The sequence below is a fragment of the Cebus imitator genome, unplaced genomic scaffold (assembly GCF_001604975.1).
Source record: "Cebus imitator isolate Cc_AM_T3 unplaced genomic scaffold, Cebus_imitator-1.0 Scaffold384, whole genome shotgun sequence".
Classification (NCBI taxonomy): Eukaryota; Metazoa; Chordata; class Mammalia; order Primates; family Cebidae; genus Cebus; species Cebus imitator.
In genome coordinates this window covers 255226-274376 of record NW_016107699.1, presented here as the reverse complement: position 1 = coordinate 274376, position 19151 = coordinate 255226, and the positions used below count along the sequence as shown (strand labels likewise).

Below are 19151 nucleotides of genomic sequence, written 5' to 3'. Positions count from 1 at the left end.
CCAAAGGCTGCTCTTTAGCAGCCCCCTAATTTTGCCTGGACCCTCCCACTTCCTCCTGTGCTGTTCAGTTTAGATACTGCAGCCTGGAGGTGAATCAGCCCCAGGGCAGCCTGGAAGTGAATCAGCCCCAGCGCAGGGTAGGTGAAACCCAAACTGGCACAGGGTTCCCTTACTGCACCCAATTTGAGGTGAGAAGCGGTTTGCGCAGCTCCCTGGAGCTCCCGGAGCCTGTGGACCTGCCGAGGAGCCCACCAGTCCTCTGGTTGTGAGTTTCCTCCTGGGAGAAAGGGGCCGGACAACAGTGGCATTTCCTCCCATTGTCACAGCTGCCTGGAGGTGCCCAAGAGGGAGGCCCCCCCAGGAGCCTTGTGCGAGGGTGAGGCAGGCATCGCCAGCTCTGCTGTGCAGATGGGCCCCAGAGCCCCCACTGTGCTGGGGCCTTATTTCCAGACACTCAGGCCTGGTGTGCAGGAGCTGCTGCCTGGCGTCTACCTCCCGAGGCCCAGCAATGATCCAAGGCCTAGGAGGCCCACTTGCTGTGATTGTCCCCTGTTCCCTGTGGCTGAGAGGCTGAAATGGCTCATGCCCACCTCAGTGCTTCTGTGCCTGAGTAGCTGAACCTCCCTGGCTGGGTCTGAGATCTAACGGGTGGCTTGCCCTTATGGGTCACCCTGGCATGGTCTGGAGAGACTGCCAGACACGCTCTGGGGGAGGTTGGGAGGACAGCAGGGTCCATGGGCACAGGACGCTGCCAAGATCCCCCAGTGGGAGGCTCTGCCATCGGCCAGGCGCCCACTGCTGCCGACATCACAGTGAGATGCCCACACGGTCAGCCCTCTTTCCTCCTGATGGCTGTACCTCAGTTTCCTTAAATGAGAGGTGGGACCAGACTTTACTGGGCCACTGAGTAGGGGGAGTCAGCCCCGGGAGAAGCGCAGGCTTGCACCCGCTCAGTGACTGCACCACACCTGCGGGGACCGGGACCTCCCACATCTTGAGGCCAGGAGGCAGAAGCTCAGAGCAGAGGAGGCTGGTGGGGGGAACGGCTGAGTCTGTGCAGGTGCTTCTTACATTTGAAAGGCTGTGAAATGTGCCGTATACACAGGAGAGCACGTGCAAGATCTACGAGCAGCTCAGGGAACAATGACGAGGGGGCCCCAGAAGAGGAAGGAGGGCGTCGGGCTTCCTCAGAGCCTGCATGCCCATCTGCGTGGGGCTCCCTCAGAGTGGACGCCCCGAGCTGCCAGCACACTCAGCCCCATGGCCACAGGAGGACGGGAGCAGGGCTCCTAGGATGGGGCTGGCTATGGCCTCTGGCGACTTTGCTGGACCCTCCTGTGGGGAGCGTGGGGGAAGAGCCAGGAGAACATCCTGGGAAACCTGTGGCCGCCACAGTCAGGACTGGAAGGGCAGCGTCAGGGCCAGATAAGGACAGCAGGCAGGAGTGTGCCTCTTCACACAGCAGCAGGGCCTGGCTCCGGTGCTCAGGGCCGGGTCCAGGCCTGCTGGGGTGACTGCCCCCAGATGACCCCAACGGCAGGTTGTGTGGAGGGGAGGGGGTTGTCATTGTCATGCAGTCAGTTCAGGCCAAGGACAGAGAGCTGGGCTAGGCTCCTGCTGAGAGTGTAACCTGGGCACAGGCACCCTCCACCCGGTGCCCCTCAGGCCGCTCCTCAACACCAGGCCTCGAGGGTTTCAACCAACATCATGGCTCAGAATCCTTCAGGCCACAGTGTCTCACCCTGCTGGAGTAGGTCAGAGGTCCATGGTGACAAGGTGGTTTGGAACATTTATTCTAAACAACCAAGGGGCAGGGTGTGGTAGCTTATGCCTGTAATCTCAGCACTTTGGGAGGCTGAGGCAGGAGGATTGTTTGAGCCCAAAAGTTTGGGACCAGCCTGGGCAACACAAGAAAACCTTGTCTCTACAAAAAAAAAAAAAAAAAATTAGCCAGGCATGGTACTCCCAACTACTTGGGAGGTTAAGGTGGGAGGATCACTTGAGCCCGGGAGATCGAGGAATTTCAGACCAGCCTAAGCAGCATAGCAAGACCCTGTCTCTATAAAAAATACAAAAATTAGTACCCACTTTTCCCCATTCTTCTATATCTATAAAAGAAAAAAAAAATTAGTCGGATGTTGCGATGTGCACCTGTGGTCCCAGCTACTTGGGAGGCTGAGGTGGGAGGATCACTTGAGCCCAGGAAGTCAAAGATGCAGAGAGCCTTGATCACACCACTGCACGTCAGCCTGGTGTGGAAAGTAAAAAATTCCTCTTCAAAGTTTCCCTTCTTTTAAAGAATAATAACAATAAATGTTAGAAATAATAGTTTGTTTTAAAGACTTTCTTCAAAGCCTTCTTGCTTTTTGCAAATAACTCTTTGTTAAACCCTATCCAATGTAGCTGCTACACATGCTCACAGCACGTAGTACATACTACGTCCTTGTACTTCAATTAAAATACCTGTGCTGGACGTGCTCACAGGCAGGCCCCAGCTCGCAGCCTGTGCCCCTTCCTTATTTGGACTTCCTCTTATTCCTTTGCTCTCCATTGCCTTTACCTATTTAGAAAAGCTTTAAGATTTTAGCCAATCAGGTTTAGTTTTAGACTGTGACGTCCGGCTCCAACCAATGGAGATCAGACACAGCAGTGAGAACCCAATGCATAAGGAATAAGTAGGCCTGCCTTTCCTTGGTTCGTTGTACTCTTGGGGCAAGATGGCTAACAGGAGCACCCTTCCTGCAGAAAGTAAAATTGCCTTGCTGAGATAACTTTTTGTCTGAATACTAATTTTTCCTTGCAGTACCTAAGAACAAGCATTCTGTCCTAACACCTGGGCGACAGAGTGACACCCTGTTTCAAAAATAAAATAAACAACCTATAGGCCAAAGAGGAAATTGTGATGAAAAATTAAAAGTACTTAGAGGTGAATGATACTGAAAAAGCTGTGTTAAAAGCTTGTGGGATGCGGTAAAGTGGAGTTGGGAGGAAGTGTGTGGACTCAGTAGGTGTATTAGACAGAGGCTGGAAGTGAATGAACTGAGCACCCCGGTGAAAATGCTAGATTAGATATAATGGAATCGCTCCAATAATACAGGAGGAAGGAAATTACAAAGATAAGAGCGGGAATTGACAAAATGGGGGGAAGGGTGGTGATGGAGAGGCCCAAGAGCCAAAGCTTCCTCGAAAAGATGAATAAAGTTAGCAAAGCCTCACAACTCAGATAGCAACAAAACAGAAACAGTGTTAGGAAAGGAAAAGGGTCCTCTGTGTGGATCCAGCAGGTGGTTAAAATGCTGGGGAGAGACTATGCATAAAGCCCTCGTTGGTTATAAATCTCAACATGCAACTGCCACACCGCCCAGCAGCTGCACTCTTGGACTTCCCTCCAAAAGAAATAAGAATTCATGTCCACTCAAAACAACTGCACGTGGCTATTCACAGTGGCTTTACTTATAATAGCCCCAAACTGGAAACAAGGGTCCCTTAAAAAGCAAATGGTTGAACACACTGTGGTCCATCCATGGACTACTACGCAGCTCTAAAAAATAATGAACTCCTTGTCTTGTTTATTTTATTTTTATTTATTTATATTTCAGATGAAGTCTTACTCTGTGTCACTCAGGCTGGAGTGCAGTGGCTTGATCTTGGCTCCCTGCAACCTTTGCCTCTCAAGTTCCAGCTACTCTCCTGCCTCAGCCTCCTGAGTAGCTGGGACTACAGGTACGTGCCACCATGCCCAGATACCTTTTGTATTTTTAGTAGAGACAGGGTTTCATCATGTTGTCTAGGATGGTCTTGATCTCTTGACCTCATGATCTGCCCACTTTATCCTCCCAAAGTGCTGGATTACATGCGTGAGGCTGGGTCTTACTTTGTTGCCTAGGCTGGTCTTGGACTCTTGGGCTCCAGTGATCCTCACGCCTTGGCCTCCCAAAGTGCTGGGATTATGGATGTGAACCACTGCATCAGTCCATAAGAATGAACTATTGGTACATGCTCCAGTGTGGGCAGACCTCGAGGGAATTATGCTGAGTGACAGAAGATAAGTAAGCTCGAAAGGTCATTTGCTGCATGATGGTCATTATACAGCATTCTTGAGATGACCCAGGTGTAGCCATGGCAAGCACCCTGGGGATTGCCAGGGCTGTGGGTTGCTGGGTTGCTGGGTGGGCATGGCTGTAAATGGCCACAGGAGGAAGCCCATGGTGATGCAGAAGTTCTCATTTTCTATGGTAGCAGTGGTTAGATGAAGATACATATGAGCTACCTGAATTACGTGTGATGTGATCACATAGAAACACACACACACGTGAGTGCATGCATAGCTGGTGAAATCTAATATCTAGTCCATATTCCAATTTCCATAGCTATCCCCAAAAATGTCTTTTTGTAATTTTGTTCAAACAACATCTAATCAAAGTTCACGTTTAGTAATAGCCTCCTTCATCTCTTTTAATTTAGGCTACTTGTGTACATTGCCCCACATCCCGAATTTTGTCCAATCATTTCCTTTGGTGTCATTTATTTTGTTCCTCCATTCCCTGTAGTTCCTGTACACTGGATGTTGGAAATAGATGCTTGGTGCCACAAAGAAAAAATAGCAGTGAGACAAAGGATCTTTCAGCAACACAATTTTTACTTCCTGGAGTTCAGGAAGGGTATGCTCACTAGCCATCATGCCAGGAGAGTACAACCAACAAAGGAAAACAAACAAATTTGCCCCTTACATGTTTGGGGTCGTCCTTACTGCTGTGTCTGATCTCCATTGGCTGGAACCAGACCTCACAATTTAAACTAAAGCCCGATTGGCTAACAGCTTAAAAGTTTTCTAAACAGGTAAAAGCAATGGAGAGCTGGGACATGCCTGTGAGCACATCCAGCACAGATATCTTGGTTAAAGTACAAGGACATAGAATGTACTACGTGCCTGTGAGCATGTCTAGCAGCTACATAGGATAGGGCTTCTGGCAAAAAAGGAAGAAGGCTTTTGAAGAAAGTGTTTAAAACAAACTGTTATTTCTAACACTTATGGATTTTTCTTAAACAAGAAAGGAAACTTCAAAGAGGAACTTTTCTACTTCCCACATAGAAGTTGGGTCTAGAGGTGGAATTAGATTCGGATGAAGCCTTTTTGGCAGGAAGAAATCATAGGTGATACAGTGTATTCATCATATATCAGATTAGGAGGCATATATGACACTGAATGGCAGGTGGTTCCACAGATAGTAATACTACGTGTGTTAAGGTGTTAACTGCCCTATCTTCCCATTGTAAGGTACATTTATCCCTTTGTAATTAGCAAATCACGTGTTGGGTGATGCCTTGGTGCCTTGCTCATGAGTAAAATGGTGAAATCCAAGTCAGCTCTGTGGATTGGATCAGTGTCGGCTCCTGGCGTTGATGTTATGGTAGAGTTGCGCGTGTTGTCAACATTGAGGCAAAGGCTACATGGAGCCTTCAATGCATTTCTTTGCAACTTCTTGTCTACAATTGTCTCAAAATAGAGTGTTAAAAACGTGGAGGCCATCAAATTTGAAATGAAATGAAAACATTGCTAGAAAAATATAAGTGGGCAAAACTGACTTAAGAAATAAAATTAAGAATTTCTCAATGGCTCCTAAGTAGTCCCAGTTGACGAAGGAAAGAGCTTGTCTTCCCAAAGAAGGACCAGCTAACGAATACAGAAGTGGCAAAAATCAATGTATTAGTTATTCATGGCTGTGTAACAAATTAGCCTCAAATTTAGAAGGTTACAGCCACAAGTTAATTTTACATTTGCATTTTTCTCGGTCATCATCATTTGTATCTCCTCACTGAATTCGCAGGTATACTTCGCCCATTTATCTGTTGATGTGTCTTAATCACTTCACTGCTTTTGAAGATCAAGTTGTAAATAAATACAAATTTCTCTTTTTTAACATTTTTTAGTCTTGGCATGTGATTATATTTGGATATTTTATAGCATTCTCATCATAGTTAAGGTTTAGTACCAAATTTTTTTTTTTTTGAGACAAAGTTTTACTCTTGTTGCCCAGGCTGGAGTGCAGTGGCGAGATCTTGGCTCACTGCAACCTCCACCTCCTGGGTTCAAGCAATTCTCCTGCCTCAGCCTCCCAAGTAGCCAGGATTACAGGCATGTGCCATGATGCCCGGCTAATTTTTTGTATTTTTATTAGAGACGGGGTTTCTCCGTGTTGGTCAGGCTGGTCTCAAAACTCCCAACCTCAGGTGATCTGCCCGCCTCAGCCTCCCAAAATGCTGGGATTGCAGGTGTGAGCCACCACGCCTGGCCCCCAAAATTGTTTTTTGTTTAAGTTGATATGTCATGTTGGTAAAAACTTTAGCTTTTAAGAGTATGTTTATCTTGGGGAATTTTCTTAAAATGTGGTGTATATAATGCCTGAAAGAAACAGCACTTCATTGAAACACACAAACAACAATAATAACAAACCAAGCAGCATTTATTGTTTCACAGTTTCTGTAGGGCAGAAATCTCAGCATGACTCAGCACTGAGTCCTCTGACTCAGGGTCTCTCTCAAGGCTGCCCTTAGTGATTGGGGCTTTGGTCTCATCTGAAGGCTCAACTAGGAGAGGATCCACTTCCAAGCTCACTTTGTGGCTATGGGCAGGATACAGTTGCTTGCAGGCTGGTGATGAAGGGCTTTCGTTCCTCATTGGCTCTTGGCCACATGGGCCTCTCCATAGGACCACTCTCAATATGGCAGCTGGCTTCCAGTAGAGACAGTGAGAGCAGACAAGAAGGTGGAAGTTGGAGTCTGTCCTTGTTCATGTGTGTTGCCATAAAGGAATACCTGAGGCTGGGCGATTCATAAAGAAAAGAGGTTTCTCAACTCACATTTCTGCAGGCTGTACAAGAAGCATGGCCCCAGCATCTCCTGCTGAGGGCCCTAGGTTGCTACCACTCCTGGTGGAAGGTGAACCAGGGGTGCACGGAACACATGGCAAGGTGGTGGAGAGGTACCAGGGTCTTTTAAAATATTTATTTATTTGGGACAGAGTTTCACTCCATCACCCAGGCTGGAGTGCAGTGGTACAATCAAAGCTCACTGTAGCCTCAAACTCCAGGGCTCAAGTGATCCTCCCACCTCAGCCTCCCAAATAGCTGGACTACAGGTATGCACCACCATGCCTGGCTTTTTTTTTTTTTTTTTTTTGGTAGAGATGAGGTCTCGCTATGTTGCCCAGACTAGTCTTGAATTCCCTGTCTCAAGCCATTCTCTCAGCCTCCCAAAGTGCTGGGATTACAGGTGTGAGTCACTGTGCCCATCCACCAGTGGATGGTGAGAACTAAGAGAGCAAGAACTCACTCATCACCGTGAGGACAGCACCACATCATTTATGAGGAATCCACCCCTATGACCCAAGCACCTCCCATTAGGCCCTGCCTTCAACACTGGGAATCACATTTCAACATGAGGTTTGGAGGGTCAAATGTCCCAACTATAACAGAGTCTTTTTGTAGCCTAAATTAAGAAGGGAGGAAATGACTTCCCATCACTTTGACCTTAATCTATTTGTCAGAAGCAAATGACTAGATCTGGCCCATGCTCTAGAGTAGGGGTGGCACAAGGGCATTACTATCAGGACAGGGATCCTGGGACTATTTTAGATGCTGCACAATCAGAAACTTGTCACTTTGCAACATCTAGTGGGATGGGTGATTCGGGAAAGGACCATCAATAGATGCTCCAGCTGGAAAAGAAGGTTTTCGCTGGGGACCTGAATGACCTAACACTGACAGATTGGTTGCCAGTTGCAAAGACAAGATACCACTTCACAACCACATCTTAGTCTGTTTGTGCTGTTATAACAAAACACCACAGACTGGGTAATCTACAAACAACAGCAGTCTCTTTTCTCACAGTTCTGGAGGCTGGGAAGTCCAAGGTCAAGGCACCAGCACCCAGTGTTGGTGAGGGCTACTCGCTCTGTTTCCAAGATGACACCTTGTTGCTACATCTTCTGGAGGGGACAAAGACTGTGTCCTTACATGGCAGAAGAGATGAGAGGGGAGAAGGGGAGAAGTGCTGGGTGAAGCCTCTCTTGTGAGGTGTTAATCCAGTTCCCAAAGGCGCCACCTTCTAATACTGTTGCACTGGGGATTCAGTTCCAACATGAATTTTGAGGGTTCACAAACATTCAAGCACATGGAAATATCTGACTGTCCCCTGGTGGCCTTTGCCTCACTGATGAGGGACAAGCAGACATCATTTACCTCCGATGTGGGCTGTAAGGAGCACACAACTTAACAGCGTCTCCTGAGGATCCTCCCATATGCTCAAAGCACTCAGCTCTGAGCTTTCGTTATAGGAATTTACAGGGGAGAGTGGGGAAGGTGGAATGGCACTTCTGGGAAATGGGACCTTGAGCCTGGGAACTTCTGGCCACTGATCCAGGCTCCTGCAGCAAGTTAGAGGCTTGGGGAAAAGATTAGGTGCAGAGGGTGGGGAAGAAAACTGGAGACAGAGATGTTCCCAAGGCATGGGGCTTGATTCCATCCTGGCTTGAACAAACCAGCAACAAATGTGTTTTGGGGAACTTGATAAAGATGGAATATGGATTATGTTTTCAATGCTATTAGGGAATAATTGTTTAACTTAGCTGGATGTGATAATGGGATTGTAGTTTCATTGGAAAATATCCTCCATTTTTGGAGATGAATGCTGAATTTTCTGACCTATTTATTTACCCTTGGCCATGTGTTTGTAATTTAATTACATGTATGTATATATATTTATGTATCTATCTCTCTCATCTATCTATCTATCTATCTATCTATCTAATCTATGTATCTATCTGCATATCTATGGAGAGAGAGAAAAAAAGCAAACAAGGCAAAATACTTACATTGCTTTAATCTGGCTGCTGGCTGTATTAGGGTTTTCCAGAGAAACAGAACTGATATAATATACATACATAGTATATATAATATATGTATACATTACATACATACCCATATACACACATACACAGAAGGCACTGGACCCTGTGATTGTGGGGCTGGCAGGTCTGAATTTCCAGGCCAGTAGGCTGGAAACTCAGGTAGAGTTTTTATGTTTTAGTCTCAAGGCTAAATCTTTTCTTCTCCAGGAAACCTTGGTCTTCTTTCTTAAGGCCTGACTGGATGAGGTCCACCCACGTTATGGAGGGTAACCAGCTTTACTCAAAGTTTACTAATTTAAATATTATTCATATATTAAAAATATCTTCACAGCAGCAACATCCAGGCTGGTGTTTGACCAAACAGATGGGCCTTGTGGCCCAGCCAAGTTGACTCATAAAATTAGCCATCACAGGGGGAATTTGCATTCATTGTATTATTATTTCTGCATTTTTTTCTGCATTAAGATTTTCATTAAAAGATAAAAAATAAATTAAGAACATTTGTTCACCAGAGGGCACCATAAAGAAAGTGAAAGTCAAACCACAAATTGGGAGACAATATTCATCATCCATATAAGCATCAAATGAATTCTGCCCAGTAATACATAGAAACATCCCCATAAACCAGTAAGAAAAAGGACTAGGTCCAATCGGACAATGGGTAAAAGACATGAACAGGCATTTCACATCATAGTGGAAAACAGAAATGGCCAATAAATATGAAAGCTTGGCTAGTAAATAGGGAAATAGAAATTAAAACCATAATGTGATACCATTTAACACCTATCAGGTTGGCAGAATGATTAGATTTGTGAGCAAGGATACATGCCAGAGTGCACAGGCACAGCTGGTGAGCACTGCAGGTCCCCTTACCCATGAGGGCTTGTTCCAAGACCCCGGTGGATGCCTGGAACTCAGAGAGTACAGAACCCCATACATACTATGTTTTTTCCTATTCATACATGCCTATGATAAGGTGTAATGTATAAATTAGGCACAGCAAGAGATTAACAGCAACTAATGATAAAATAGAACAATTATAATAACATACTGTAATGAAAGGTAAGAGAATGTGGTCTCTTTTTCTCAAAGTATCTTGTTGTACTCACTTGTTTTTCACACCGTGGTTGACCGTGGATAATGAAAACTGCAGCAAGTGAAATCACGGTTAAGGGGGACAACTGTGCATACACTGGGACACGTGCTTTGTGACGTTCAGTGGATATGAACAGGCACATACACAGGGATTTGGCAATTCCTCCTCTAGTTGTGCACGCCATCAAAGCAGAGTTCTTCAACCCAGGAGACACTGCACACTCAGGGGGGTCCTGACATCAGGTAGTAACATAATTGCAGCCCTAGTTTCAGATATTCTTCTTTTTACAATTTCCAACTTTTAAGTTCAGGGGTACATGGGCAGGATGTACACGTTTGTTACATAGGGAAGCATGTACCACGGTGGTTTGCTGCACAGATCATCCCATAGCCCAGGTATTAAGCCCAGCACCCATCAGCTATTCTTCTTCCCAATGCTCTCCCTACTCCCTCCTCCCACTCCCCCAATCCAACATCAGGCCCCACTGTGTGTCGTTCCCCCCATGTGTCCTTGTGTTCTCATCATCTAGCTCCCACTTACAAGTGAGAACATGTAGTATTTGGTTTTCTGTTCCTGTGTTAGTATGCTGAGGATAATGGCCTCCAGCTCCATCCACGTCCCTGCAAAGGACCTGAGCTTATTCCTTTCTATTGCTGCATAGTACTCCATGGTGTATATGTACCACATTTTCTTTATCCAGTCTACCTTTGATGAACATTTAGGTTGATTCCATGTCTTGGCTATCGTGAATTGTGCTGCAGTGAGCATGCGTTTTCATGTGTCTTTATGACAGAACAATTTATATTCCTTTGAGTATATACCTAGTAATGGGATTGCTGGGTAGAATGACATTCCTGCCTCTAGGTCTTTGAGGAATTATCACGCTGTCTTCCACAATGGCTGAACTAATTTACACTTCCACCAGCAGTGTGAAAGCATTCCTTTTTCTCCACAACCTCACCAGCAACTGTTATTTTTTTGTCTTTTTAGTAATGGCCATTCTGACTGGTGTGGGATAGTATCTCATTGTGGTTTTGATTTCCATTTCTCTAATGATCAGTGATGTTGAGCTTTTTTTCATATGTTGGCCTCATGTATGTTGTCTTTCGAGAAGGGTCTGCTCATGTCCTTTACCCACTTTTTTAATGAAGTTATTTGGTTTTTTTCTTGTATATTTGTTTATGTTCCTTATAGACACTGGATATTAGACCTTTGTCAGATGCATAGATTGCAAACATTTTCTCCCATTCTGTAGGTTGTCTGTTTACTCTGTTGACAGTTTCTTTTGCTGTGCAGAAGCTCTTTAGTTTAATTAGATCCCATTTGTTAATTTTTGCTTTTGCTGCAATTGCTTTTGGCATCTTTGTCATGAAATCTTTGCTTGTGCCTATGTCTTGAATGGTGTTGCCTAGGTTTTTCTCTAGGGTTTTTAAAGTTTTGGATTTTACACTTACATCTTTAATTCATCTTGAGTTGATTTTGGTATATGGTATAGGGAAGAGGTCCAGTTTCAACTTTCTGCATATGGCTAGCCAGTTCTCCCAGCACCACTTATTAAATAGGGAATCCTTTCCCCATTGCTTATTTTTGTCAGGTTTGTCAAAGATTAAATGGTTGTTAGGTGTGCAGTTTTATTTCTGTGGTCCTTATTCTGTTCCATTCGTCTATGTGTGTTTTTGTACCAGCACCACCGTGTTTTGGTTACTGTATCCCTGTAGTATAGTTTGAAGTCAGGTAGCGTGATGCCTCCAGCATTTGCTCTTTTTGCTTAGGATTGCCTAGGAGGTTCAGGCTTTTTTGATTCCATATGAATTTTAAAATAGTTTTTTTCTAATCATGTGAAGAATGTCAATGGTAGTTGAATGGGAAAAGCACTGAATCCATGAATTGCTTTGGGCAGTAAGGCCATTTGCATGATGTTGATTCTTCCTATCCATGAGCATGGAATGTTTTTCCATCTGTTTGTGTCATCTCTGATTTCTTTGAGCAGTGGTTTGTAGTTCTCCTCGAAGAGCTCCTTCACTTTCCTTGTTACCTGTATTCTTAAGTATTTTATTCTTTTTGTGGGAATTGCGAATGGGAGCTCACTCGGCTTGCCTGTTGTTAGTGTATAGGAATGCTAGTGATTTTTACACATTGATTTTTTATTCTGAGACTTTGCTTATCAGCTTAAGAAGCTTTTGGGCTGAGACGATGGAGTTTTCTAGATATAGAATCATGTTATCTGTAAACAAAGATAGTTTGACTTCCTCCCTTCCTATTTAAATACTCTTTATTTCTTTCTCTTGTCTGATTGCCCTGGCCAGAACTTCCAAAACTATGTTAATAGGATTGTGAGAGGGCATCCTTGTCTTGTGCTGGTTTTCAAGGGGAATGCTTCCAGCTTCTGACCATTCAGTATGATATTGGCTGTGGGTTTGTCATAGATGGCTCTTATAATTTTGAGGTATGCTTGAAAAATATGGAACACATCAAGAATTTGTGTGTCATCCTTGTGCAGGTCCTGTGCTAATCTCTGTATGGTTCCAATTTTAGTTATGTGCTGCTGAAGCAAGCACCAGATATTCTTCTTAATTGGAGCAAATCAGTACAGGTTTTTTGTATTGGCAAACAGTATTTGGCCAGTGAACACCTGTTTTTGTTGTTTTTCAGTCTATCCCAACATGTAGAAAACTGTAAGGGTGGTTTGGTTTGCTCTCACCTGGGAGGGATGGCAGCATGAACCTGCCTTGGGATTACATGAATGCCCTAGATCTCAGCCATAGTTTAGCCCATGTGGGCCTTGATTGTCTCCCCAGCCCACAGGACACTGGGCTGATGTGACCTGGAGGGGAGGAAGTTGTGGTTTGCTTTAACCAAAACCATGCCTGGCAGGGTGAGAAGGAAACCCTGTGAAAACAGAGACTCCTCCTTTCTCCTGAAGTTCTCCCTGGGGTCCAACAAAGCTGGGCACGCCTACTCTGTGGTGGTGAAGGACCGCTCCTGCACCCTGGGTCATCGGTGCACAGCACTCTTTGGAGGAAACACAGCCCACATTTGGGTGTGTGCTTTCCCTGTGTCCAGGAGCCCCAGTGGGTGGCCTGCTTTCTGCAGGAGGCACAGCCAGTGACAATGCCCCTGGGGTCCTGTTCTTGTGTGGGCTGAGACGCTGGGTTGTGGTGGCTCAGGGACCCAAAGGTCCTCTTGGGGTGTTGGCTGACTGAGGCACCTGAGCCAATCCATGGTGGAGGCCCCTGTGACCGTTGAGGGGAGCAGGGTTTGCCATTTGTGGCCGGGACCTCTTCTCGCTTGGAGATACAGCGCTTGGCTTCCCCTGGGCCTGGTGGAGACTGAGTCCATCCATGGGCATCAGATGTAGTCTGATCTGGGTGTTGTTTGTCTGCTGAGTCCTGTAGCTGGACAGGCTGGGCATTCTCTACCGTCAAGCCAATTGGGTACTGGACTCTAGTAAGGTTCTTGGAACCTGTGGCAGACAGGCAGCCTCTGCTCCAAGGGAGCTGGTGCTGCCTTGAGGCAGACATGGGGGAAGGGGAGTGGCTGTGGCCCAGCCACAGGGACTCAGCTTACCAAGCTCTTCCAGACATCCCTGCAGCCGATGCCCGATCAAGGTCAGCAGCGTGATGTCCTGCCCTGCAGAAGGGCACCACATCTCATGGGAGACCTCTGAGCCACCTGGCCATGGGCTGACTGGCTTTGGGTGCCTTCGTTTGTGGAGGGGGTCTGGCTTTTCTCAGGAACGAAGGCAGGACATTTAGTGCTGAGGGGGAATAGGATCATTTAGGAGCACAGCTGGGAGATGCCAGTGCAAGACTGCAGTGAAGTCCCACAGGATATGGCGCTGATGCTTGATGTCCCCTCACTGGCACTACTTCCACTTCATGGGGGGTGGGCACAGCCCACTATGGAGGCTACAACGGCCTTGACATTCTTTCTCTCTTGTCAGCTACGTAGGGCCTCAGCCCAGCTTGGTGTTCCACCAGGACTTCGAACCTTGAACAAACTGTGCAAACATTCAGGGATGTCTTCCAGCTGTGGTCTTAAACCAGCCTGTTCCCCTCTCCTCACTCACTGCCCTGTCTTCATCCCTGGACCACATGGCTATGAGATGAGGGGGAAGACGACTGCACTTGACCCTTCTTGATCTGGACCCTCCTCCCCTCCCCGGCACTGCTTCCGCCAGCACCAGCGCTGTCCTTCCCAGACTACCGCCTGCTCCCGCACCTGCTGCCGTTTCTAGCCACGGCATTGTCTTTACAGCTGAAGGACAGAGGGGAGACACCATGAGATTCACTAGGGTGTCCACGTACCCTGTCCCTCCAGAGAAGCCAACCCTGAGGGATGGCGATCTGGCTTCTCAGGACCATTCGGGATTATTTAGGAGCTCAGCTGGGAGATGCCACCGTAAGACTGCAGTGAGGTCCTACAGCATATGGTCCTGGTTCCCAGTGAGTGGTGCTGCTCCCCCAAACCAGGATCCACAGGCCGGGGGCTTAGGGATGAGAGTGAGGGCGGTGCTTATGGTTAGACATTCGGAAAGGGTTCACCTCTTGGCCCTGTTAGTCCTTACTCTTCTAGATTGAAGATTTATTTTCGTTTATTTTATTTAGTTATATATGTGTGTGTGTGTGTGTGTGTGTGTGTGTGTGTGTGTGTGTGTAGGCATATATATATATAGACATTGCATATATATGCATATATGCCTATATATACATATAAATACGCACGTGTACATATGTATATATATTTTTTGAGACCGTGTCTCGCTGTGTCACCCAGGCTGGAGGGCAGTGGCGCAATCTCAGTTCACTGCACCCTCTGTCTCTGGGGTTCCAGCAATTCTCCTGCCTCAGCCTCCCGAGTAGCTGTGAGTACAGATGCCCACCACTATGCCCAACTAATCTTTTTGTATTTTATTTCTTTATTCATTTTTTTTTAATTTATTTTTTTGAGAGGGAGTTTTGCTCTTGTCACCCAGGCTGAGGTGCAATGGCATGATCTTGGCTCACTGCAACCTCTGCACCTGGGTTCAAGCAAGTCTTCTGTCTCAGCCTGCTGAGTAGCTGGGATAACAGGCACCTGCCACAACACCTGGTTAATTTTTTTTTTTTTTATTAGAGATGGGGTTTCACTATGTTGGCCAGGCTGGTTTCTAACTCCTGACCTCAAATGATCTGCCCACCTTGGCCTAAGTTGGAAATAGATGCTCAGTGCTGCAAAGAAAAATCAGCACTGAGACAAAGGATCTTTCAGCAACACAATTTTTACTTCCTGGACTGCAGGACGGGTACTCCCAGTAAGCATTGTGCCACAAGAGTACAAAGAACAAAGGGAAACACACAAATTTATTCGTTACGCATTTGGGGTCCTCCTTACCGCTGTGTCTGATCTCAGTTGGCTGCAGCCAGATCTCACAATTTAAACTTAAACCTGATTGGCTAATAACCTAAAACTTTTCTAAACAGGTAAAAGCCATGGAGGGCTGGGACATGCCTGTGAGCACGTCCAGCACAGATATCTTGGTGAAAGTACAAGGACACAGAATGTACTATGTGCCTGTGAGCATGGTATGTCTAACAGCTCCATAGGATAGGGCTTCACAAAGTTATTAGCACACTGATTCTTTAACAAGAAAGGAAACTTTAAAAAGGAATTTTTCTACTTCCCACAGCCTCCCAAAGTGCTAAGATTATAGGCATGAGCCACCACACCTGGCCTATTTGTTTATATTTTGAGACAGGGTCTCACTCTGCCACCCAGGCTGGAGTTCAGGGCTGTGATCACAGCTTACTGTAGCCGCTACCTCCTGGGCTCAAGAGATCCTCCCACCTCAGCCTCTGAGTAGCTGGGACCACAGGTGTTCACCACCATGCCTGGCTAATATTTCCTTTCTGTTGTTGTAGAAACAAGATCCTGCTGTGCTGCCCAGACTGGTCTCGAACTCCCAGCTTCAAGCAGTCCTCCTGCCTCGGCCTTCCAAAGTGTTGAGATGTGAGGCATACACACGCCATGAACACACACTCCTTGCAGCCCCTACATCTATGCTGCTCTTACGCAGCTGAGAAAACCAGCGCGGCTTGCGTCTGGGTGGAGCGCTCCAAGGCATGGACCACGGGTGTCTTGCTGTCTGCGCTGGGCTGCTGCCTCCAGTTCTCCTGCCTTGGCCTCCCAAACTGTTGGGATTCCAGGTGTGAGCCCACCGTGCCTGGCCTGGTTTGGAGATTTCAGTAACTAACAGAGGAGTGCTTTGGTCAGAGAATAAATCACGGTATGATGGAGCTGAAAGTTGTGGGTGCCACGTGGATTAAGAAGCCTTAAAGGGGCCCTTGGGAATAGCGAGGTGGTCCTAACAAGAGGAAGCAGAGATGTGACTACTAACAGGTGGTCCCGAGCCTTTCCCCATTCTCCCGTAGCTGGAGATAAAATCGGTAGACAACCACAGCAGCCACAGGACTGAGACCCTGCGGGAGTGAAGAACTGGGCTGCCGGGCTGAGCAAACACGGTGTGAAGAACGTGAGCCATGAACACACATCACCATCTCATGACCAGCTGCAGAGATGAGCCACCCAGAGCTTTGGCGAAGTTTCTGTTTTTGTCGTGCTGTCTAAACTTCACCAGAACTGAACTCAGCTTCCCACCTCCCTTCTCTTTCCGCCGAGACTGTGTGTTGGGTGTGTTGGTGCTTCCTTTCACATTAAACCCATAGGCTGCAGAACAGCGACATGACCAGGACGGGGCCAGCGGGAGTGCCCACCACCAGAGACCCTGGGCTGTCACCGGGTGTGGAACCCATGAGACCTTTGGTGTCCACCCTTGGCGACCAGGCCTGTGCGCTTTCAGTGGAAGGAGCACTGTGTGTTACGTGGGAGTGTTCTCATTTCCGGAGGGGTGTGTGGGTGTCACTGGAAAGATAGGGGGGACCATAGCTGGCATTTGTCACTGTGGCCGCTCATCATAGGATTGTTCTTATTTGGGGGGAAGCCGCCTTGGCTGGTCTTGGTGGGGGATGGGTCCACACGCCAGCTATGGAAGTTAGAAGGGCTCTGACAGTCCTCTTCTGTCAGTGTCACTAGGGCGTTGGCCTAGGCTGGGCCAACTTGGTGTTCCATCCAGGACTTAGCATGTTGAGCAAATTGTGCAAACATTCAGGGACCATTAGAGATTTTCATCATAGACATGGTCTGAAAGTCCAGTGAGAGTGGGTGTGGCAGGCAGAATATCTAAACTGTTACCCACTAAGTGTCCTGCCTGAATCCCTGGACCACGTGGGAAAGCTGATAAGATTTCTCTTTCAAGAACTCTGGCACAGGCTACAACACGGATGAACCTATGGACATAACAGTAAATGAAATAAACCAGACACAAAAGGAATACCCTGTGTGACCTCACGATATGAGGCCCCTGGAGCAGCTGAATCCATAGAGACAGAAAGTGGATGGTGGGTGCCAGGGACCAGGGCAGAGGATGTGAGTTGGTGTTTACTAGGGACAGACGTTCAGCTTGAGAAGGTGGAAAGTTCTGGAGATGGATCGTGGCAATGGTTGCACAGCAACGTGAATGTGTTTAATGACACACACCATACACTTAAAAAATGGTTCAGATGGCGAATTCTATGTGATGTATATTTGACGGCAGCCTACTTAGTGTGCCATTGCTGGTTTGAAGGTGGAGGGGCCACGGGAGCAGGGACAGGACACGGGAACCTCAGTCCTACAGCCATGAGGAGTTGACTTGTCAACAGCCTGAATGGTCCTGGAGGCAGACGCTTCCCTGGAGCCTCCAGATAACAGTGCAGCCCACCAAGGCCTGACGTGAGCCTGAGAGACCCCGCACAGGGCGCCCGCTGAGCCCACTGGGACCCCTGCCCTGGAGAACTGCGAGATCATAAACGGGTGCTACTTGCAGTCCTTACATCTGTGCCGCTTCTTACGCAGCATGGAAAACCAGCGTGGCTTGTGTCTGGGTGGAGCCCTCCAGGGCATGGACCACCGGGGTCTTGCAGTCTGCCCTGGGCTGCTCCCTCCAGTGTGACCTCCTCTGTGCTTGCGCCCAGCCCGTTCCCACAGAGGGATTTGGTGAAATACCCAAATCTGTTCCCAATGGAGCCTGGCTCTCTGGCTGGGCTTTCACTCCCTCCCCTGCTCACAGCTTGAACTCTCCCATGAGGGCTGACAGTAGGGGTGTCTTCACTTCTGTGGGCAGTCAGGTGTCGGGACAGGGGCCGAGGTACAGAATCCTTGTCCTGAAGCCACTGAAGACGGCCCGAGCATCCTCTTGGACCAATAGCATCTGCTTCGGAGTGAGGATAACGTGCAGGTCTACCCTGGGAGCGTCTCAAGAGGCTGGGTTCCTGGGGCTGGTGGCCACATGCTCTGAGGAGCAAGGGGATCATGAGGCTGTGGCGTAGTGTTCTAGAGGGGACTGGGAGGCTATTGTGGAATGTTCTAGAGGGGATCATGGGGCTGCTGTGGAATGTTCTAGGGAGACCATGGGGCTGTTGCAGAATGTTCTAGAGGGGACTGCGCAGCTGTTGTAGAATGCAGAGGAGCCAGGGACGGGATCTTGGATGGCAAGGAAGAACAAGTGGGTGGGTTAACAGGCATGGCAGGCAGAGACAGGCCAGACTCCATCAGGGCAGGAAGAACTGGCTGGCCGCGGGTTGGGCCCTCCCTGCCCCCTAAGCCTGAGGAGCTCTGGGGTATTCAAGCACAGAGACCCTGGCCTGGGGCTGTAATCTGAGGGCCGAGAAGCATCCATCTCCAGGTCTTCGTGAGGCCTGGGGGCAAGCAAAGGGCGGGGGTCTCCTTTGCAGCTCGTGGGATGCAGTGCATTGGGTCTGGCAACTCTCCAGGCCTCCCACCCGCCCTGGCACTCAGCCACCCCAAAGCGTTTCCTCTACAGCATCAGCCTGTGGCCTGGCCTGGGGCTTCCTCCCAGCGACAGGCAAAGCAGAAGCCTCTGGGGCAGAGCTGGAGGACCCATCTGGAGAAAGTGGGTGCAGGCAGGGGGGCCCTACCGTGGGGCCAGGGTGCAGGCAGGGGGGCCCTACCGTGGGGCCAGGGTGCAGGCAGGGGGCCCTACCGTGGGGCCAGGGTGCAGGCAGGGGGGCCCTACCGTGGGGCCAGGGTGCAGGCAGGGGGGCCCTACCG

The 19151-nt window shown here is 48.0% G+C and overlaps 1 protein-coding gene and 1 non-coding gene across 2 annotated transcripts in view; both read right to left on the bottom strand.

Moving 5' to 3' along the window:
* Positions 1 to 12459: 12459 nt before the first annotated feature.
* On the bottom strand, positions 12460 to 12562 carry LOC119468131. The gene has a single exon (XR_005196766.1). It is a non-coding gene; the product is annotated as a U6 spliceosomal RNA (small nuclear RNA).
* Positions 12563 to 17377: 4815 nt separating this feature from the next.
* TSPAN32 (tetraspanin 32) overlaps positions 17378 to 19151 on the bottom strand; it is a 21101-nt gene continuing 19327 nt past the window's right edge. The window contains exons 8-9 of the mRNA XM_017507712.2: positions 18948 to 18958; positions 17378 to 18446 (exon numbers count right to left, since the gene is read on the bottom strand). Of these exons, the coding sequence (XP_017363201.2) occupies positions 17885 to 18446; positions 18948 to 18958 (573 nt within the window). The 3' untranslated portion in view covers positions 17378 to 17884. The remainder of the gene's footprint in view (positions 18447 to 18947; positions 18959 to 19151) is intronic.